The sequence below is a fragment of the Colletotrichum fructicola genome, assembly GCF_000319635.2.
Source record: "Colletotrichum fructicola Nara gc5 chromosome Unknown KSG_Nara_v1_contig08, whole genome shotgun sequence".
In the NCBI taxonomy this organism is placed as follows: Eukaryota; Fungi; Ascomycota; class Sordariomycetes; order Glomerellales; family Glomerellaceae; genus Colletotrichum; species Colletotrichum fructicola.
In genome coordinates this window covers 1,466,131-1,487,868 of record NW_027094058.1, presented here as the reverse complement: position 1 = coordinate 1,487,868, position 21,738 = coordinate 1,466,131, and the positions used below count along the sequence as shown (strand labels likewise).

Sequence of the window (21,738 nt, the reverse complement as noted above, 5' to 3'; positions counted from 1 at the left end):
TTCCAGTGATGTTCTGTGTGATGATCGGTCCGGGCAAAGTCGTTCCGATGTCACTCTGGAAGGGGAAATTCCCTGTGATATTGTATGATGCGACGGAGGCGAGCCAAAATGTGTTAAGAAGTTGAGAGAATCTCTGTGAAAAGACGCGACCCCCAACGGGATATATGTCAGTCCCATCCCAGGAGCTAATGCCCGCCGCAGAATATGGTGAATCAGGCTCGGTAAAGTAGGTTTCAAGTGCTGAAGCAAAGGGTTTAAGTTGTCGGCCTTCTTGTAGATCCCATAACGAGAGCCCTGATCGGACAAATGTGCTCATGAACCCGTCAAACAGACCGGCTGTTCCATGACCGGGTTGGCCGTCAGGCGCCATATTGTTCAAGACCGTGCGTGTTGTCATATTGTCCGTCTTTTGCAACGGACGTACGTGTCGCGCTCCACATGTAGTGCCATGGCAGCCGACATCAACCTCGACGTAGGTGGTTCTCAAAACGCACGTGGCGTTGGTTGTGAGCTCCTGAGTGGAGGCATATGATGTAAAACGAGTTCCAACGGGTTTGTATCAAATGGTAAAGGGGGCCTCTTAGTATAGATGACGAGAGTTCGGTTCGTGCTGTATCTGCCTGGGCCTTCTTGCCTGTATGACGCCCACTCCGTGAAGTTCATAGATGTCCCTCTCTGGACGGAACAGTCGGCGTATATGTAAGAGGTCTCGAAGGCGAAAGAGTAGTTTGCTTTCGATGAAAGCCCGCCTAGAGTAGCCACAGGAATACCTGCAATCGACGACCATACAGTACTTGTAGCCGACTTTGAGTCCAGTTGATACCATCCATCATTGTCCTGTCTTTTGTCGTGTTCCATTTGGTGCAAACTTTGAAATGCTTCTACCATTGGAATCTTGATGTTTCCAACTAGATCTTGCGGCTCAGCCTTGATGTCCGCGGGGGTTCCTAGCGCCGTGACAAATGCGCTTTGTATGGAAGGCAGGAGACTGAAGCCGGCTGAGCTTTGGGGGCCTGAGTGTCTGAATGCAGACATGAACTCAAGGTTTTGGAAGAGCCAGGGAACCGTGGCGGTTGAAGGCACCATTTCCATGACCCTCAAAGCTGCCTGTCCACCGAGAGGTGAAAGGGCCCAGAGGATAATCAACAACGGCGTGAGTCTGTTTGCGGCCCGGAGTGACGTTGGTGTAGTGAAGGCGCTGAAAACTGTACGACGGTTTAAAAGATACTCCAGACTAAGTACCGATATGCCCTGTTCCAGTCTCCAGGCGGCTGCGGCTTTGAGGAAGCTGGCAGCTACGGCAGAGAATGCGATCGGGAATAGTGTTGGGCTGTAAATGGCTGCTGTCCTCAAGAGCGGGATTGGGCTTTGATCGATGGGCCGTCCATTGTTGACTAAAACCAAGAACGCATATGTGATAAAAGCAACCGAGGGAAGGGTTAAAAGAGTGTCAAGCAGAAGGTGCCGTATGCCGTCCGAGGAGCTTCGCTTTCCGAGTATTCGACCACTGTTGTCTTCATTCTCAGTGTGTCTGTCTCGGACCTTGGACGTTTCCATGAGATAATTTGATGGGTCATTTCCAGGGCGCGTCTCGTCAGATAAACCCATGGTGTCGGCCGTGATAATGGGTTTGTTTGACTAGAGTTTTGTTCTTCGACCTGTCGATAGCAACTGGGGAGATAACAGTGAAGAGCGAGATCAGTTGAAGGGTCTCAAGTTGGGTAGGCATCTGGAGAGAAATACTGTTGGCGGTGAGGGTACCATGTCAACTCCAAACGTGTTGGGCTGAGGCAGAGACCTTGGTTGAGACCCCGTGAACCAACAAGATCTTGGCAGCAGCAAACATGCCTCTGTTGGACATGGAGGCCACACCCCAGGTCCTTTGCCATTGGCAGAAAACATGTCCGGCACCACATTTACGAGGTTCCGATTCCTTCGACAGCTTCCAATCCATGTTTTGATTGGTAACTCGCCTATTGTGCCTCCAGGCTGCATATCAAGCTGGTCATTCCAAACACATCATGCAGCCTTGACCTGTGTTACTGGTGTTGGTAGCAATGTATGTTGGAGACAATGCGAGCATGTTTCTGTCATGCAGTGCATAGCCGCGCCGATGAAGGAAGTCATCTCCGACAGGCTGCAAGTTACTGCCGGCGGATTCGACAGAAATGTCTTTGGCACCGTCAGAACGCGTAGGATTCCGGGAGTCGTTCAGTTCCAGCAATTTTTGGCGAACTCAGATTAGAAACCTCGTCGACCCCCATGTTGGAGACAGCCGGGGCATAACGAAGTCCTTGAACACGACACAGTTCACAGCTCCCCGTGACCCACATCTCCGCAAATGACACGGGCTACATAATCCCGACTGCCCCGGAGCTGCAGCTCCATCCCACCAGCCGTATCCGGCCTCCGAGTCCGTGCATCATCACATCGGCGGGGCCGAGGGAACCTTCACAGATACGCCTATCCCGATGACGGGTGTCGATCGCTAATTCTGCCCCCAATTCTGGTGCCGAATTTCTCGCTTGACTCGGGATTATCAGATATCATTCTGAGAAGGGAAACTACGATGAAGGCGACGCGGTGTTGACGCGGAGCTTCGTCACGCTTATGTACAAATTCTCGAAGATCAGTAAACAACGTCCAAGCGACATTACCACGACAGCTGAAAACCAAACCTAGAAGGCTTTGTTGACTGTCGATTGCCAAACTCACCCCGCGATCGCCGTTGACAGATGAGTACGGGAGTTTCCATTTCCGACCAGAGCCTCCTCCTCGATGACGACTTACATCCCGAACCGTCGCCCGCTAGCGCCGGCCTAGCCAGCAACCGGCCGTCCAAGCCCCCTGCGATGGGATTCCTCAACCGCTTAGCCCAAATAACAAGCCTCCTTCCGCCGAGCGGATCCAGCCCACCGGAATGATCTGGCGCGCTAGGGACACTTATGTGGGAATTGCTAATCCAACTACAGCCGGCCATTCCCCGCCCATGAACGCCATGCCAAGAGCGTCCAGCTGTTTTGCTGCTGGACGTCGTCAGTGGCACAATTAAAGCTTCGGGACAGCAGTGCTCGGCTGAACGTGCTTGGCGCTCGAGTCTGCGTGGTCGAGCATGAGGCGTTCCGATGCGATGGCATTCGCGCCTCATCATGATCGCAAATGACGTCCTTCATCGCGGCCGTTGGGCATCCGGGGAATGCGATTCAGCGGAATTGGCGCCCCGGCAGTGGGCGCGATTTGAGCGAGTATCTGTGCACCGCATGTGGGAGAACAGCTGAGTCTAGTGCCAAGTGACGTTGCTGATCCGTGAAGTGGCTTGTGAACTTCAGGGTCCAGACTCACGGGGTAAAGATCATGAGGGCATATATACCGACGTCGAATCACCTCGAAAAGCTCTTTTCTTTTTGCATCTCATCACAACAATCATAATAACTTATACACAACACAAATCATCAACAACACATTCATCATGGACAAGGCGAAGTCAGCAGTTTCCAACTTTATGTCTGGTGACGGTCACCACAAGACTACAGTCACCCAGGACGCCAGCCAAGCTATCACCGAGGAACAGGTTCGCCCTCACCAGCACGAGAATGTCACGACAGCAGTCGACAAGGAAGTTCACCAAGACCATCACCACACCCACATTCAGCCCATTAAGCACAAGGAGACTCTGTGAGTTCAAACCTTACTCTACAAATGGCATTGACTAATAATAGTTGCGCAGTCCTGAGCAGCATCATCACAACATGATTCCCACCCAGCACAAGACTTTCAACCACGGCAACGAGAGCGAGACTAGAGATACTCTTGATCGCGAGGCTGCGAAGTTCAAGAACACCTCTACTACCCACGAGATCACACACACCTCCCACACAGCCCCGGTCGTCACCGGCGAGCGTGTCCACCACCACGTCCACGAGCACATCCAGCCCGTCATCCAGAAGGAGACAATCCAGCCCCACGTCGTCCACACCACCGTGCCCATTCACGAGACTCACCACGCCAAGCCAATCCACCATGGCGCCACCACTCTCCCTGCAATGACCATTGAAGAGTTCAACAAGGGCAAGGACAAGCTTACTGGCACCAACAAGATGAAGGAGTTCGACGGCTGCCCCGACAAGCACAACAAGATCTACGAGAGCACCGAGCACACCGGACTCGCATCGCACCACAACAAGCACGGCCATGACCACCACCACAATGGCCACCACAACGACCACCACAATGGCGGCAAGGTTGCCGCTGCTGGCGCCGCTGCCGCCGCTGGCGATGCCGCTGCCCACCACCACCACAACAAGGAGGAGAAGCGCGATGCTACTCACCCTGATGGCCTGAGAGAGCACGGCATTGCCGGTCGTGAGGGTCACCACGACCACAACAGCCACAACAAGACCACTGCCGCCGCTGGAGCCGCTGCTGCTGCCGGTGCGGGCGCCGCCGCTCACAAGCACCACAACAACAAGGTCGACAACACGACCACTGGTACCCACGGTATCAACAACACCAACACTACGTCCAACACGACCAGCTTGCCCAACCGCGGCGTTGGTCAGGGTCAGGGTTTTGAGAACCAGCGTGCTGCCGACAGCGTCACTGCTGCCCAGACCGCCAGCTCCAGAGCCAACAACGGCTTGACCAACAATGGCAATGGTTTGACCAACAACGGTACTACCCGCGACAACGGCCTGACCAACAACGGCCTGTCCAAGAATGCTGCCACTCATGAGCGTGACAACATCGCCCACGGCCACACTACTGGCTCTGGTAAGAACAGCGGCACCAACACGGTGCAGAGTATCATGCACGGTACTCACACTTCTACAGGCAATGGCAGCAACTACACAACTGGCAATGGTTCCGGTCTCAATGGAACCTCGTCCAACAAGAATGAGGTGAGAAAATTTGCCCTACCTCAACAGACTTCGACTAACTCCCAATAGCCTCGTTCTGTTGATCATCACAGCCACAATGCCGACACCTCTTCTGAGAAGAAGGTGTCGTTGGTTGACAAGTTGAACCCGTTCAAGGATGCTGATGGTGATGGCCACAGGGGCATTATGTCCTAAATTTCCTTTTTCTACCTCAATTATCCATAGTATGAACGCAGCCTGAGCATGTATCTAGTTTGGAATACTCTTAATGAACTTTTATGAACGTTACTATGGCAAATCTGCAGCATACCGCGGCATGAGTGACGCAGTCTTTTTTAATTAACACCCTCTACCCTGATTATTGTGGCTATTCGCTTGTCTTCACAGGCGTGCCCGGTATCGCTTTCTCCAACCCCAAATCCTCTCGCCTTTTATTCATTCTCTCGATACTCATCTTGTTCAGCTTGATTGGCTTCGCCTTGGTTGTTTTGGCGAGTGCTGCTATTATTTTGCCCCCGGGATTGCACTTCAGGTGCCCATCCAACACCGACGTCTTCTCGGCAATACTTTTAATCGAAGTTGACAACTTGGCAGCGCTTTCACCTTCGTCGACTGTAAGGGTCAAGGTGACCGAACCCCTTGCATTCGCCATCGCCCTCAGTAAGCTGCCAAGGATAACGTCGTTGCAGTTCGACTTTGCGTCCAAGTCGGTTGTTTTCGAGACGCAGCACCCGGGGCCATGTGCCAGCTCCCTCAGCACAGAGTTGAGGTGTAGCGGCAGAGCCTTGGATATTTCCAGCTGGTGTTTTCGCATGTATCCTGCAAGACGTTAAGAATTTCATCTCGGTTTTCCCGCCATTTACAAACTTACCGAGCAGCCCCGGCGGCCCAATGGGATCAAATTCATCCAACACAACTCCGTCATGGGTAATCATTCGCCCCTCGGCATCAACCGCACAGTTCATAACCAGCTCCTTCATCATCTTTCGCTGGAGGTCGACTTGCCCCAGCTCCCACGCAATATACGCCAACGCAGCCATATCCCTCCCATCCGTCGTCCCCGCAAAGCTTTCCGCGACCTCCAGCCACGCTGCCGCCCATGGTCTCAACGTCGTGATCATGTCGTACTTGTTCGCGAGCCGGAACACATCGTACAGCTCCTCCAAGCTCGGCTTGTGCGGCACAAGCGGGAAGTTGGCGTGCACGATGTGCAGCAGAATCCCTAGCGCGACGGGGTTGTCCTCCGGCAGACTGACCTGCCACACCCCGAACGCCGGCTTCGACTCCTTGAACGGCCCAAAGAGCATCTTCTTCCACACGGGGCTGGACCTTCTCAGCGCGCTGGCGCATACGCGGAACGAGCGCTCCGCTAGGCCGGTCTGCGCACCGGCTCGGAGGATAAGGTCACCATCAGGGTCGACTTGCACTTCATCGTCGGGTGAAGTGACTGCTGTAATTGAGTGCACGGGCGGGCCGCTATCTGCGTCTGGCTGAGGAAGGTCTTGTATCACCAAGACGTCGCTGCTCATCGTGTACAAATGAAAGTGTTCAATCGGGATCGACGTGGTGAAGATTTCCCTTCTTGAAGAGTTCGTACGTCATATTGTCCTGAAGTTTGGGGGAGGTTTGCGGTATCCAGTACAGGGCCTTAGGCATTGACTCGAAAAAGTTGGCAAAGTTGGAAGCTCAGGAGTCAGAATAACTTCAAGGATCCAGGGACCATCCTCGGGTGGGTGCAACTGTCTTACATAAGCAGATCCATTGAACGAGGTATCAACTCAAATGAAACAGAATTGTTATTGAGGCGTCATGGACGACCAAAAAATAAATTGAAAAGAAACGGCTCTGTCTCTGAGTTGCGTAAGGTAGACATAAATTGAGGGATGTGAGTGCATCGTTTAGCCCGATTGGTTGGTCATGAGATTGCCACTTTTTAGAGCACGCGCTGTGAAAGTCTGAAGGAGCTGATACGAATGTCTTCGTCGCCTTTGTCAATTTCATTGACTCTGTCGTTTTTTTCACTCTCATTATCTTTGATGTCCTCGTTGTTCTTGTTGTTCTCATTCTCGTCGTCCCCGTTATCCTCGCCGTCTCGTTCCTATCGGTCCGGGTAGCAAAGTCCCTACAAAAATCATAAAATGGGACGTTTTTCATGAGAATGATGAGATTGATTCGGGTTGGGAAATCCTCCTTGTGAGACGTCTTTCCATCATAGTAGCCATCTTAAGCTTGCTAGTGCTGTCTGGTGAACTCGTCATTGAACAAACTCTCAGCCGTGATTGCCTACTTTGAATAAAAAGTCCTGGAAACAAACCATGAGAATCAGCGGAAGACTTCAAATAATCATGAAAAGTCCCCGCATCGGGAGATCCAGCAAAATCCGGGGTTTGCTCCATCCCGGCTCCATCGGCGTCAGTGAGCGGGGGAGGAGGTCTTGCAAATCCGACTTCATCTCCTTGGTCTACAAAAGCTTCATCAAAGGCCTCACCACAAAATCTCATCTTTGCAAAGGTAAAAAAGGCCATCTTGCGTGATCGGCCCGTCTCACAGCCCTCAAACAACCGGAAGCGCAGCCGCACCTTGCATTAATCAGCGATGCCTACATCGGCGCGGCACCGCTATCTCGATTGGCACAAATCCTGCAACATGTCGTGACACGCGCGGAGTGGAGCGGCCGGGCCGGGGTGGGAGGGCGCATGGTTGTGCAACCGCCGTCTTTGAATCTTTGCATCGGCATCAATGGAAAACACCCCGCGAAGATTGGCTCGGCGGGTAGTGCAGCTCCGGGAGTCGCAAAGCGGGCTGCCGCGCTTGGGGTTGCCGAGAATATTCCCGTCCGAGGGTGTTGTTCTTCACCGTCTCCCGGCACGCAATCGAGACCATCCCGCAACACCTGCGATGTGAAAGCAATGCGCGACTAGCTGATAATCCCGCTCTTAATTTAACCGCCCTCATAGAGTTTCGAGTGGAGGTTTTCGAATGATTTAGTCCAATTCTGTAGCGCGAATGGTCGTTATCGCCGGGAAACCTTGGGGCCAACGAGGGGTGGTAGAATGGCGATGCAGCCATCTTGGAGAAGAATCACGCAATGCGGGACTGCGAGAGCACGTAATACCCCCGACTCCACGAACACACCCAAATCCCCCTCCAAGGACGATCACTCCGAACGTCGGGCGGAAGAGGGCCTCGAGCAATAGTAAAAAAAAATGATGGCGAAGAGGGGGGCCTCTTATCTGTTGCCGAAGAAAACGTTGCCGGCAACGGTTGTGTTGGTATTTCACAAACCCCCTGAGATCAGGCTTGAACTCTTTCTCCCATTTCCTGCAACATCAATACCTACACTGCAGATAATACCGTCCGGAAACGAATTGTTGCCCACGGCGCACACTCGGACTGCATACAGGAGATTTTCTTCATCCCATAGCTGGACCAACTCACCTAACCCCCCCGATTCCCCCTCTACGACCAATGATACCCTGAAGAAGACGACACCATGGCAGACATCCCGGATACGCAGACCGTCCTCATCCTCTATGCTGCAAAGCAGCCTTACGAGACGGCAGAAGGCTACGCAGTGCCCCAGCTCCAAGATGAGAGGGAAGTGTTGGTACAAACGGAGCACATTGGCCTGAACCCAATCGACTGGAAAGCACCGTAAGTCCTACTCCAGCAATCCCCATGGCACCCGCAGCAGCCACTGACCAACACCAACACACAGAGACTTCAACTTCGCAATCCCCTCCCTCCCCTACATCTCCGGCCGCGAGCTCGTCGGCCGCGTGGTCCGCCGCCACCCCTCCTCGACCTCCCGCCTCCAGCCCGGCGACCGCGTCCTCGTCATCTCCACAGACTACCGCGACCTCCGCAAGGCCGCCTACCAGCAGTACGTCGCCACCGCAGACTTCAACGCCGTCCGCCTGCCCCCGCCCGCCGTCGTCTCCCCCGCCGCCGGCGCCACCCTCGGCGTCGCCTTCGTCGCCGCCGTCCTGTCCCTGGGCGTCTGCATGGGCGTCGACTTCTCCTCCGTCCTCGACGGCCCCGACCTGCTCTCCCTCGTCCGCTCCATCCCGCCGGACGCACTCCCCGCAGACATCCGCGCAGAGTGCCTCTCCGGCATCCGGGACGGGGAGCGCGCTGTCGCGGGCGACTGGGTCGCCATCTGGGGCGGGTCCTCGACGTCGGCCAACCTCGCCGTGCAGCTCGCACGGCTGGCTGGACTCAAAGTCGTCACCGTCGTGGACAAACTGCGCCACGGCCTCCGTCTGTCCAACCATACCGTCCTCCGCCCAGACCTCCTCGTCGACAGCCACGACCCCTCGCGCGCCGTCGACATCATCCGCGCCAACGTCGGCAAGACGCTGCGCTTCGCCCTCGACACCTCCGGCCGCGACTCCGCGACGTCTCTCCTGCGCGCGCTTGCCCCTCAAGACCCGTCCCGGCCGCCTAGCCCGCCGGATACCCCGCGCAACGCGGATCCGTCACTGAAGCACCTGATCGGGCTCACGGGCCTGCCGAAGGAGGCCGCGCCGGAGGGCGTGGCGTACCATACCGTGCCGATCAAGGTCTTCCACGAAGTTCCGGCCGTGGGCGAGGCGCTGGTCCTCTGGCTGGAGCGCCTTCTCGCGGCCGGACTCGTAAGCGCGCCCGAGGTGCTCGGCGTCGAGAGCGGGTTCGAGGGGATCAACCGCGGCCTGGACCGGATGCGGCGCGGCGAGATCCGCGGGGGCAGGATGGTCGTCAGCCTCGCCAGCGACGCGGAGACAGGGTTCGCGAGGGACCCGAGCGCGCCGCCGGCGCTGGTGGATTCGCCCGGTGCTGCTGCGGCGGGGTCTTCGCAGTCTTCAAGCCCCGAGTTCACCGCCACCGAGCCCGGCGTGAGAGGACGGAGCGCGTCCCTGTGGCAGGGTGCGGCGGAGGATGCCGTGCCGAGACACGTGCCGGACGGGGGCATCTCGTCGGAGGAGCAAGCGGGCACGTCGCCGAGTGCTACTGGGTTCTTGTGGCAGCCGAAGCAGGCTGGGATCGTCGCTGAGAAGCCCCTCTCATAGCGCTGGAGGGTTGATGATGGAACGGTGCAAGGCGGAGATTCAGCGTCAGAGGACGCGGGATAATGAGATCAAGACCTCATGTTCATATGGGTTTACCAAAATTTGATAGAAGTAACGAATGCCGAAGATTCCCTTGTTTGAGAAGAACGATGCAGTAGGCGTGATCGGTGATCGGTGAGGCGGAACGGAATTGGATTGGCCGTGGCGGGAATTAGTGGGGCTGCCGAACCCCTCACCGGCCGAGAGGATTGGCACCGCCGTCAGTTCCTTCCCGTTGGCATATCTCTCATCTCATCTGACCCATCCAACTTCGAAATTGCACAGCAGATCTGTCAGAGGCCAATTTTCATCAAACCTTCTTTGAATGAGGCATACCTCAGGATGCCACCCGTTGCTTCTGAGATCCAGCGCTTGCCGCCCGAGCTTATCTTACACGTCATCGAGGGCCTCCTCCCAAATGGAAGAGCGATTCTCCCAGCCTCGTCCAGCGCGACAAAGACACTCATATCCTTTACTCTCGTCTCCAGATCAACCCACGAGCTGGCTACCCGGCTACTCCGCGAACGATGCATGCACCTCGACTCTAGCTGGCGTCTCAGCCTGGTGCTCTTGACCATGTCAGCGCCGCGACTTTCGACTCTCCCTTTTGTACTTCCCCTGAAATGCATCACTTCGCTATACCTCAGCCCTTTTGGCAAGCACCTAGATGATCAGCCCATGGCACTCTGGATTAGAGAGCTGCTTTGCGAAGTATGCGGCAGCCTTCGACGGCTCGTAATAGACTGGCCCATGAACACCTTGCCCCCATGGGACGACCATCTCAACGTGATACCAACGTTAGCGGACGGTCTTCACCGACTCGCCAAGCTGGAGGAGCTGGTCGTTCTGCGCAGCTATCCGTATCTCATCACAAACTGGACGATCTTGAAAAGCCTCAGGCGCGTGGTGCTTTTCGATGCTCACGTCGACACATTCCTGTTGTGGAGAGACATCTTTAATTGCCGCAGCCTCGACCAAGTCGTGTTTGTTCGGCCAGCCGTCGTTGAGGTTGCATACGTCAAAGAGAAGGCGCAAGACTTTCTATCGGCTGCAACCTCGAAGCGACTCAAGGTCACTCTCGCCAATGTAGAGAACGAAATGCCGGAAGTGGTGACGACGAGGTGGGCCGAGTACGATCCGGAGAACAGGATGACTGTGGAAAAGTACTGCATCCCGACGTCCTTCTACGGTGATGATGACACAAGCACTGTATGTTGCGACTGGGTAAAGGCGGCTGCGCTGAGAGGTTCAATTTGGGATTGGGAGGGCCAGCCCGTGGAAGCCCCGCCTATGGTTATTAGTCCCCAACCAAACGGCAATGAATGAGGCAGCGACATAGACGAAAGCGGTCTCTCGATGAGAAATTGGCTGCTATGCAACTTGGTAGTGCAGAGCACCGCTTTCTCGAGCGCTGCCTGACTCTTGCAAGGAATTCCCGAGTCAAAATGTCTCGTGTGTAATATTCGGGAGGCGAAATTCGGGGTCCAGGATCCGGGGTAGATCCCAACGGTCCCCGATGCAGGATAGATGCCAAGACGGCGGAGACGATGGGCAGACTGCACGTCAAAGCATTCGCGGTTTCGTTGATTTTGGGGTGCGGTAAGCCTCTGCATCGCCATGATGGGAGCTCGCGTTCGGGCAACTTGTCCAGCCGACAGCGCCACGTTATTACGCAGCGTCAATCACAAGGAGACTTACGGCGCCGACGCGCGGTCAAGTCTCTTTCGGCGCCATCGGCTACAGCATGTCAAACCGCGCCGGCCGTTTCCATCTCGACGGCGGAGGGCGGCAGAAGCGCGGGCGCAAGACGAGCGCGCAGCGGGGCGGGAAGACGGGACGCTGCGATATCTCAGACAAGCGATGGCCAGTCTGTCAGTGCGACCAACAAGCCTTTCGAGCAAAGTCAATCCCAGCGAGTCGAGACGGGGAAGGTCTGTTCGCGAGAGGTGGTAATGCGGGGATCCGAGACATGCGGTGCTAAGTATCTCAGACAGCATGCAATTGAGGGGTAATCCGCCCGGATTTCAGTCCGCGGGCTTTCGTCGCTGATGAGTCCTAACATTTGGACGAGAGCATTAATGACCGTACGATGGCTCGGACAGATCGGATGCAAGCTCTTGGGGGCAGCTGCAGGCAGCATCGGCAGAACGAGCCCGGGATATTGACAAACGAACGAGTCGACTGTGGGTGGTCAGCTAGGTGAGTGGTGAGGTCCTTGCTGCGGTGCTTGCGGGTGACGTTGCATTGGATAGTTTTGCTTCTCCAACCCCCCACGTCGCAGGGCAGGGAGAGACGGTGCGTCGGTCCCCAATCAGGCGGCTCGGAGGGTGTCAATCAGTGCGATTGATGTGTCGCCCTGCAGCAAAGACAAGAGCTTCTGGGCGGCGGTTGGTCGCATAGAGAGGGCGAAATGCGGGAAGATCAGGGCGGACAGGATCGGGCGACATGGGGCCGGGTGCGCATGAGGGCTTCCAGAACATGTCGTAGAACATTTCCGACGGCGGTAGTAGAGCACACAGATGGTACGGTATGCCAGTGCAGCCATGTGAGCGACTCTGCGATCGGGAGAGGTCAGGCGGCGGTGTCTGTGGTGGAGGAGGATGGAGAATGATGTGCAGGTGGACGCATCCAAGCACCGTTTAGCGACATGGGGCACGACGGTGAGGCGGCGGTTAAGGCAAGCGTCCGTTGTGTACCTAAAGAGGCGGAGGAGGCACGCGTGGACGGCTAAAAGGGTCAATTGGAAGTCGTCCAGTAAGGTACCACCTTAAGTACCGTTGATGGAGTCAGGTAGGTCCTTCCCGCCAGTCAGTCAAGCAGGTCGGATCAACGGTGGCCGAGAGGGCCGAGCGGGCGGTGCCGGGACCAGAGGCTGCACCTGCGTTCTTCTTATTCAATGCAAACCTATGTGAACGGCAAGAGGTGCATCTTCAGCACCTGCCCAATCGATGGCCGCAGGGCAAGAGGTTCCATTAGTGGCGAGCGGGCCGTCGACGGAGGCCGAATGGAAGGCTGGAAGAAGGAAGCAACGTGAGAGGCGGAAGGAACGAACGAACGAACGACAGAAGGAACGGTTCAGCGCTAAGGGTGTAATGGGAAACGGTGACGGTGAGTGGGTGGGGCCACAGCCGCCAAAGGTACCAACACCGACGGGAAGGAAGGAGGCGCTGGATGACCTTTCTGTTGTTGCTCCTTCCTTCTCTTCAGTGCCTTCACAAGTCATTACCTACCTAGCAAGAGTCAACTCACCCACCCACTTTCCCATCCGAGTCCCGACGACATGACACGATCTGACATGGCAAGAGACAGACACCTCGGCGTTAAATGCAATTCAGCAGTAAACTAGCAGGAGTAATGCCTGTTTCCTTCGAGAGACCACCTCATTCAACTAGCCCAGAGGCGAATGACCAAAGACCAAAGACCATACCTAGTCCAACGGCCAGAGTAGTGTCTAGAGACAAACCCGCCCATCCATCCACATTCCGCCTTGCGAGTGTCATCCCCGCAACTTGTGCACGCCGTATCGACCTTCATTTTCTCTTCCTTATGCTTCAACTGACTGACTGACTCTCCAGTCCTCCACCAATCCCCGATCCCCGACCCCCGAACTGTCTCTGGCCCAGTGTGTCTCTCCCCCGACTCGTCTCGCGGGTATTCGTAAACCAAACCCCATTCTTTGGCCATTCCTTGCCCGTCCCATCCCACCGTCCCAATTTCTCCATTTTACCCCGTTTTTCGCTTTGCTTCGTACCTTAGGTGGCCCCCGTAGCGTCCGCCCTGCAACTACCTTCGCCGTACCTAGGTACTGCTGCTGCTGCACCCTCGACGCACTCCCAGGCCAAGCGACCCCCTCGTCCACCCATTCCAGTTACCTGGTGTTCCATCGCAGACCCTCTTTCCCAGTCCACCGTCTCCAGTACTCCAGTTTCTCTCCAGCTGGACACTCTCGCCTCAACTCTGCCTCTCTCTCGCTTCGTCACCGTCTCCTCTTCCTCCCTTCTACCCGTCTGCACCAAGCTGGACCGCCAGTCCTCTCCCTCCAGCATACACCTCACCGTCAGTTGACTCGCAACTTTTTGTACTCTGGACACAAGACAATGTCGAATCTCGATACCCTTACTAGCCCCGTTTCCTCGTCGTTATGAGATCGCGTTTTCTTTGGTTTCACGGAGCATAGGTAAGATTGACTTGGCTCCTCTCCCGTCCCGTAGCCCCGATGGATGTGCAACCCGCCTGGTTCCAGCCGTCGACCAGGTCTTTTTTTTTTTTTGCAAATTGTAATGTGCTAATTCTTCCATAGGCGTTGCATCATCCCGATCCTCGCGCCCTCCCGCGCACCACCTCCGAATCCCGTCCCGTCCCTCCTCGTATCCCGAACATCCCGACCCTAGAAATGCCCGACAAAAACCTCACCACGATTTCCTACGCCGCTGGCGCATCTCTCGCCGCAATCGCCCTCGTCTACGTGTTTGCGCCCACTTTCACAATCGACGAGACCAGTACATCGTCTTCCCGAAGAAAGGGCGTCGTGGGTCTGCGCAATGCAGCCAACGATTGCTTCATAAACTCGACCCTGCAGGCCCTCGCCGGCCTCGGCGAGCTGCGCATATACCTCATTCGCGAGACGCATCGCAGGAATATCGACGATGATGGCGTGTACTCTCAATTGGTCCAGCCCCCAGGCAAGACTTACCCAGACTGGAAGATTGAGGGCATGCAGCGCGGTCTGGTCACCAAGGGCCTCAAGGACATGCTCGACTCCCTGAACGAAAGGCCAATATATAAGAAGTCCATCTCGGCCATCGATTTTGTCAGGGTTCTGGAGCAGGCGTTCCGGCAGCGCATTTCAAGACAGCAGCAGGATGCGCAGGAGTTTCTCCAAATTGTTGCCGAGAGACTTAAGGAGGAATACCACGCAGGCGAGAGGGCCCGCGCACATGCGCAGCTAGCCGCCTCTCGAGCGGCCTCGGCTGGGGCTTCGGTCAATGGCGAGGCCGTCCAAGAGAAACTCGAAAATCTCAACCTTACCAACGGTCACGCCGACGGATCTTCCTCCGATCTTCCGACGCCGACCGTACCCAAGATTCAGACGAATGGAGTCCACATTTCCGCCGACGAAGACGAGGGTTTCCCCATGGAAGGAAGATACGAGTCGCAATCCGAGTGTCAGACCTGCGGCTACAAGACGAAGCCGAGGGAAGAGACGTTCTACATGCTGACCCTGAACGTTCCTCAGACTAGCTCTACCACGCTGAGCTCATGTTTCGACGAGATTTTTAAGACGGAGATGATTGACGATTTCAAGTGCGAGCGGTGCAGGTTGATTCACGGTGAAGAGTCGCTGAAGAAAGACCTGGCAAAGGCACAGACCGACAGCGAAAAGCAAGCGTTGGAAGAAGCAATTCGGAAATTGCGCTTCGCAATCGACGTCGATCCCGAACATGTACCCGAGGACATTCTCTTGCCCGACATTAGCACGGCACCGAAGCGCAAAATCGCACGCTCAACACGCCTTACATGTTTCCCCCGCATTCTGGCCGTGCATCTCTCACGTTCAATCTACGAGCAAACCTCGACCAAGAACTCGGCCAAAGTCGCATTTCCCGAACGTCTGCCGTTGGGCGGCCTCCGCGACCGCAGAAATTACAAGCTGCTTGGCCTAGTGACGCATAAGGGCAGCCACCACAGCGGACACTACGAGTCTTTCCGGCGGCAAAACACCTACGCGCCCTATTCAAATCAGAACACGTTCCAGCCCTCGGGCATTTACAGCAAGACGGCCAGTCCCGCCGCCACACCACAGCCATCTACACCGCAACTCGGTGCAAGCCCAGCCGTGTCGACGCCCGACCTGCTCACCCCGAGCTCCGAAACGAACTCAACACCGCCATCACTATCTTCCTCCGATGGCTCGCCGAGGGAGCGCATGAAGAAGCGCATCAGCCCCACATCCGCGCCGCGCGACAAGCAGAGAGAACCCGACTCGGGCAGCATCAGATCCGTAAAGTCCATCACAGCTTCCGCTAAGAGCACCGTCTCCAAGATCTCCCAGCGTGTCAGCGGCAACAGCACGCCGAGCACCAGCCCGCCGCGCTCCGCGCCCATGGCTGTTGCGCCCCGCCCGCCCGTACACAGGCGAAAGAAGCAACCCACCGACCGCTGGTGGCGCATCAGCGACGAGAAGGTCCGCGAGGCCAAGACGAGCGAGGTCCTCGACCTCCGTCGCGAGGTCTACCTGCTCTTCTACGAGCTCGAGAGGGACAGCCCGTAGAGCGAGGCTGGTGACGTCCCAGTGCCGCTGCCCCGACGTGGGATGTTGCCGCCCGAGTACGATCCGCTTCGGCACTACACGACCATTACATCGAGACGAGTCACCTTCTGGCGGTGAAACCGCGCACGCAACACGACGCCTTCACCCGAACATACGTATCGCAGTTGGACATAGGCCGCAAGGCAACAGAGGGGCAAACAAAAGAAAAGTGCATTGGCTGGCGCATCGTCATTTATAGCATTTATGGTTTGGGTATCCGCTGGAATCCATGCATTGGGAAAGTAGACGTGTTGGCCTTTTTTTTATGGAAGAGAAGAGGGATTTGGGGCCAGTAGAAGTGATAGCGGGGAGTATGAGAGATGGTAGAGATTAACTGCGCAATGCAGACAGACATGCATGGTAAGAAACATCAATGTTGAATACATGAAGTATATCGAGGACATCCCCATCAGCACATGTTTATACCGAGAGCCACAATGCACAGAAATGACCCAACGTGAACACCGAGACACTCTGCGTCGGCATTCGTTTATCGCGCTTAACTTGGCCGGCGGGGTGATCCGAAGTTGAGATGGTGTCAGATATCAGACTAAGAGACGACGATCCCCAAGGATGAAGGTGGAAACGCTCCCCAGGCCCACGCTACGTCAATGATCTGCATCTACACCGATAACATCCCATCCTGGATACTGAAAACAAGTCATTCCGGAAGGACTTTGTTGGCGCGAAAGATCAGCGAAAAAAAGGGTACATGTTCGATTAGTACTACCGTTCGTACACGGTCAACTCCAAAGCGCCAACATGCTAGCTCTACAGTGGTCCATTCGCTCCACCCAGAGCGCGCTCCCGTTCCTCCTGTTCCCTCCTGGTTTCCCGTCATTTTATAATGTGTTCATCCTCTCATTAGATTAACCTCCCAGTTTTCCTGATGCCTACTGTCCAAGGATTTCGCCGGCCATCTTGGCCTGGTCCTCCGGGCTCAACGGCGCCTGGCTGCGCACCTTGTCCGCCTTCTCGGCGTCGAAGCGCCACAGCCCGCCCGTCTTGTCGGCGTCGCCGCTGAGCGGCAGGCCAACGTTGGGGCCAAGAGTCTCGAGGACAGAGTCGGTGGTGGCCTGGCGGTCGGTGAAGTACCGCCTCTCCCAGGCGCGGCCCTCGGCCTTCTCCTTTGCGCGGAGCTCGCGCTGGGCCTTTTCGATGGCGGACTTTTCGCGCGAGACGGCGTCCATGTCGCCCTTTGCGATGCCCTCGGCGACGCCCTTCCAGGCGCGGCGGGACTCGAGGGGGTGCTGCTTGTCGAGCGGGGCGACGACGAGCTTGGAGGTGGGGTGCTCGGCGGCGTCGTAGGTCTCGAGGAGGGTCTTTGAGGAGTTGTGCTTGGCGGAGCCCTGGTGGACCTCGAAGGACTTTGTCCAGACGCCGGTGATGTTGTAGGCGACGTCCTTCTCCTTGCCGGTGGGGTAGACGGAGGCGATGACGGAGTTCTTCTTGCCCGAGAGCCAGCCCTTGCCCGAGTAGTCGATCTTGGAGGTGAAGCCGGTGGAGGAGGTGATGAAGGAGGTGCCCTCGAGCTCGATGAAGGGAGCGCCGAAGATGAGGCCCTCGATGTGCAGGGCGGGGAGGGTGATGAGGTAGGTTTCCTTCTTGCCTTCCTCGGGGGAGGGGACGGTCAGGACGGCGTGGCCGATCTGCTTGATGTTGATTGTGCGGGAGAAGGTGGCCTTTTGGGCGTTGTAGCCCTCAAGGTGGACGCCGGTTGGGAGGTTTGTGATGGAGTAGGCTGTTGCTGGCGGGTGGTGGCTGTAGGGGTGTTCTTGGTTAACAATGCCTGTCTTGTGTGCGGGAGGAGGTCGTATCGAGTGTGTGTCTTACCTAACCTGCTCGCTGATGAGCTCTGTAGTGCCGGCCTCGTCCTCCCATTTTCCGAGGAAGAGCTCGCCGAGGAAGGGGTTGAGGGGCTTCTTCTCGTTGCCGTACTGCTCGGAGCGGGAGGCGTACTGCTGCTTGAGGGTGGTGATGAACCACTTGGTGACGAGCAGGGCGCGCTTGGCGGCGTCGGGCTCCTTCGCGGGGGCGGCGAAGATGGAGGGGTGCTCGCACCAGTAGGAGGAGAACTCTGTCAGGGAGGTGGAGGAGAGGATGAAGGGCGGCGCGGTCAGGGAGGAGAGGTCGCCGTTGAAAGAGGCGATGGACTGGTAGAGAGGGAGCAAGTCAGCTTGTTGTTGCGATGTTCATTCAGGTTTGAGGGCGTCATCGGAGGTATGTAGAGAGACCGGGGAAAGACGTCCGTACCTTGAGGAAAGCTCCCCAGCTGCCCTGGTTGGCCTGGGCTTGAGCCTGTGTTGAGGTGGCCATTGTGTGGATCGGAGATGTGTTTGGCGGGTTGTCTATGTATGGCTTTCGCGATGTTTCGGCCGTGGAGGATGTCGTCAAGTCGCAAAAGGGGTGTGTCTCTTGGGTTGTTCGGGGAGGTAGGTAGGCAGGTGCAATGGGCAGTCGGAGGTACGAATACGCACGAGGGTTGGCGGGGTGTCGCTGTGGTCTTTGTCTTGTGCCTTTATGGGGAACCAGCAGCCAAAGTGGGATGTTGCAGGGCCCGGCGTTGGTTTAGCTGCTGCTTGTGCTGCTGCTGGGAAACTTTTGGCGGGGCCTTTGCCTCAACGGGGCAGGGGTCGGAGCTGCTTTTTCAGCGCTGCTGGGGGCGGCCGGATGGTGGGACCTTTGGGGCGGTAGGGAAGGTCTTGCGGTAAGGTACCTTACGTACTGCCGAGAATCGTGAGAAATTGGGGGTACCTGATCCGCTTGTTGACGGGGCGATGGGTGATGAAGGTGGTGCGTTTCGTGGGATGCTTTTTCGAAGAGGATCTCTAGTCGTTGAGAAATTCTACCGCAGCAATGAAGCCAAGCAATTGAGGAAATTAGGAAGCCAAAGGGCACCTGAAGAGAATTAATTAGAGGCCGTTGGAGACAGGCGATGGAGGGGAGCGCGGGCTGGACTCGTCGACGTTGACGTCAAGCAATGCGCACCAATGCGTCTTTCAGTCCCAAAGGGGCGGAAAAGGCACAGCGAAAGGGTTGGGTGGACAGGGGACGGCGGCGGTGGCTGTGCGGCGTGTGTGCGACCACGACCACTGACGGAGAGACGTCATCGTCATTGACGGCGCCATCGGACGGGCCGCTTTGTCAGCCACTCTTTTGGCGGATTATCGGATTATCGGAGCTGAGCCACGTCCAGTGTGGCTGGTGGGCACCCACCCATCGCATGAGTAGCTTCCGTTTCAAGCTTCAGACGACGGACGGACGGCCCAGCGGGAAGAAAGACCTTACTGCGTCGAGACGTATTTGGAGCAGGGTCCTCGAACGGGCCCGAGCTGCACCCCGCTCCGGCGTCGGTAGGATGCGATGCGACGGGGAAGGAAGCTCGGTCTCGGGTCTGCGATGCCCCATGGGGGAGATGCGGACTGGCTGGCTTCAGATATACGACGTATACATGCGCACCGGCAACGGCGGACCATTGGTTTTCTGAAGTGTCTGGTCGAAGGGACTTCGCCCGGTTTGAATGTGAAATGTGTCTTTTTGGTGCTGTGCAGCAGTCAGCATCATACCTCCAAGAGGAAGGTGCTGATGATTGGATCGCCCTCTGATCACGCTGGGCGGAGTGCTCGGAACTGAACCACTTCAAGACATTGTGTGAGTGCGACGTGAGCCATTCAGCTAGACGACATCGCATCATATTCTTGAAACCTGCAAAAAGCATCTACGCCTGTGTATACCGGGTATCATCACCATCCATCCTTATTTTTCCGTATGCCGCCTCAGCATGTCTCTTGTAACCTGCCAACCTCCTCACGGTTGATCCCCGAATAATGCCCCGTACTCTTCTCCCCGATAATCATCCACGGGCTCGTTCGACACTCCCTCCTACTCTCAACCCACGTCCACGCAAGACACTTCTTCTTCAGCCCCTCGCAAACCTCCAAACACGCCTCCGCATTATCCACCCCGCCGACCACATTCGACCTCTCGTCCGTCCTGCCCACGTAATCCCTCCCCGGCCGTACCGGACCGCTCCGAAACTCCTCCACCGACGGCGCGCCGTAAATCTCCCACAGCTGGCCCCAAAACACCGGGCTCTCAAACCCCCGAAACGCGCCCCCGATGCGCCGCATCTCCGCCGGGTCCGCGACGCCGTGGAACGACACCAGCGGCGAGCAGAACCGGTCCCCCATGATCTTGGAGATGCCCGGCCGCTCCCCGTTGAAGAAGTGGCTGTACCGCTCGTCGAGGTACACGCCCACCTTCTGGAATGCCGTCGCGATCAGCTTGTCGCCCCAGGTTTCCGTCAGCGAGCTCTCCTGCGCGGCGGCGACCACGTCCCGCCGCGAGAGCAGCCTGGCGGCCGCCTCGTGCGAGATGACTACCGACGACCCGCCGTGCGCGAAGCGCCCGCGGAAGTCGCCCACCGCGTTGCCGATGTACTGCGCCGCGTCGGGGTCCCAGTGTGCGAGCAGCAGCCGCAGCGAGGACTGCACGAGGTACGTGTCGTCGTCGAGGATGACGTACCACTTCTTGCGCGGGAGGTTGTCGTAGACGAACTCCAGACCCCAGATGAACTGTGTGGCAAGCGTCAGTTTGGGTGTGCAGCATTCATTTTTAGTGCAGCCATTCCGAGGGAGGGGGGGAGAGGATGACTGCGTGAACACGCGGGGCAGGACGATAATAACGCTTGTAAGTACCTACCTTTAACGCATCCAGATCCCACCCGAAACTCTGGCCAATCTCCGTCGCCCGCTGGTCGTCGCCCTTTTCGATGGCGTCCCGGAGGGCGATGTACTCCTGGAACTTCGGCGCATCGTGGTGCTTCCGCATCTCGGGCATCGCCATGACCCCGCCGACGGCATCGTGCACCTCCACCCCGGCGTGCGTCCCGTTCCCGCGCGGTGTCCAGTCGCCGACGACGATAAAAGAGTCCGCGTCCGCTGCGCTCAACTCGAAGGCCTCCAGCTGGGCGGCCAGGCGGTGCCGCGTGCCGTAGCCGGTCTTGATGAGCAGGCCGACGTCCGTCCGGAAATCGATTGGGTATTTCGCGGGCGAGTACAGCCAGGCGTCCTTTTCGACGCCGTCGCCGCGCCACCAGTTGCTCAGGCCCGAGACGTTGAAGCGCAACGCCAGGACGAGCGGGTTGTCGTAGGGCAGGACCAGGAAGAGGAGGGCGTTGCCGATGAGGAAGGCGAAGAAAAGGAGGATGACAAGACGGCGGAGGCGTGGTGAGGGGAGAATCATTGCTGGTGCGGGCCGTTGTTGGCGGCGCCGCGGCGAGGGAGGAGGTGGTGGTGGTGTGGCGAGAGTATCATGAGCTGGTTGTTTTCGTACCTCGCGGGTCGTGATGGTAAATATGATCGCACGAGCGTATGATCAGGCTTTTGAGGTGCATGCAGACAACAAGCAGCTCTTGACAGGCGGCAATCAGGCGATGGCCGCTTCGTTGATGAGGTCCTAAGTC

The 21,738-nt window shown here is 56.9% G+C and overlaps 7 protein-coding genes across 7 annotated transcripts; 4 read left to right on the top strand and 3 right to left on the bottom strand.

Annotated features, from left to right (window-relative positions):
* Nucleotides 1-3,469: 3,469 nt before the first annotated feature.
* Nucleotides 3,470-5,072, top strand: CGGC5_v013471 (uncharacterized protein; the record flags this gene model as incomplete). The annotated part of the gene is made up of 4 exons (XM_032036211.1): nt 3,470-3,675; nt 3,728-4,770; nt 4,831-4,898; nt 4,947-5,072. The coding sequence occupies 4 exons, from the start codon at nt 3,470-3,472 to the stop codon at nt 5,070-5,072; spliced, it is 1,443 nt and encodes a 480-aa protein (XP_031884767.1).
* A 172-nt stretch (nt 5,073-5,244) lies between these two features.
* Nucleotides 5,245-6,406, bottom strand: CGGC5_v013470 (uncharacterized protein; the record flags this gene model as incomplete). Its single annotated transcript, XM_032036210.1, has 2 exons — nt 5,245-5,696; nt 5,749-6,406. The coding sequence occupies 2 exons, from the start codon at nt 6,404-6,406 to the stop codon at nt 5,245-5,247; spliced, it is 1,110 nt and encodes a 369-aa protein (XP_031884768.1).
* Nucleotides 6,407-8,370: 1,964 nt separating this feature from the next.
* Nucleotides 8,371-9,925, top strand: BOA5 (Trans-enoyl reductase BOA5; the record flags this gene model as incomplete). The annotated part of the gene is made up of 2 exons (XM_032036209.1): nt 8,371-8,531; nt 8,596-9,925. 2 exons carry the CDS (start codon nt 8,371-8,373, stop codon nt 9,923-9,925), a joined length of 1,491 nt encoding a protein of 496 aa, XP_031884761.1.
* Nucleotides 9,926-10,306: 381 nt separating this feature from the next.
* Nucleotides 10,307-11,290, top strand: CGGC5_v013468 (uncharacterized protein; the record flags this gene model as incomplete). The annotated part of the gene is made up of 1 exon (XM_032036208.1): nt 10,307-11,290. The coding sequence occupies one exon, from the start codon at nt 10,307-10,309 to the stop codon at nt 11,288-11,290; it is 984 nt and encodes a 327-aa protein (XP_031884762.1).
* Nucleotides 11,291-14,357: 3,067 nt separating this feature from the next.
* On the top strand, nt 14,358-16,235 carry ubp16 (Ubiquitin carboxyl-terminal hydrolase 16; the record flags this gene model as incomplete). Its single annotated transcript, XM_032036207.1, has 1 exon — nt 14,358-16,235. The coding sequence occupies one exon, from the start codon at nt 14,358-14,360 to the stop codon at nt 16,233-16,235; it is 1,878 nt and encodes a 625-aa protein (XP_031884763.1).
* A 932-nt stretch (nt 16,236-17,167) lies between these two features.
* Nucleotides 17,168-18,590, bottom strand: CGGC5_v013466 (Oxysterol-binding protein-like protein 4; the record flags this gene model as incomplete). The annotated part of the gene is made up of 3 exons (XM_032036206.1): nt 17,168-18,035; nt 18,108-18,427; nt 18,528-18,590. 3 exons carry the CDS (start codon nt 18,588-18,590, stop codon nt 17,168-17,170), a joined length of 1,251 nt encoding a protein of 416 aa, XP_031884901.1.
* Nucleotides 18,591-20,050: 1,460 nt separating this feature from the next.
* CGGC5_v013465 (uncharacterized protein) lies at nt 20,051-21,518 on the bottom strand (the record flags this gene model as incomplete). Its single annotated transcript, XM_032036205.1, has 2 exons — nt 20,051-20,848; nt 20,976-21,518. 2 exons carry the CDS (start codon nt 21,516-21,518, stop codon nt 20,051-20,053), a joined length of 1,341 nt encoding a protein of 446 aa, XP_031884906.1.
* Between the last annotated feature and the right edge of the window lie 220 nt (nt 21,519-21,738).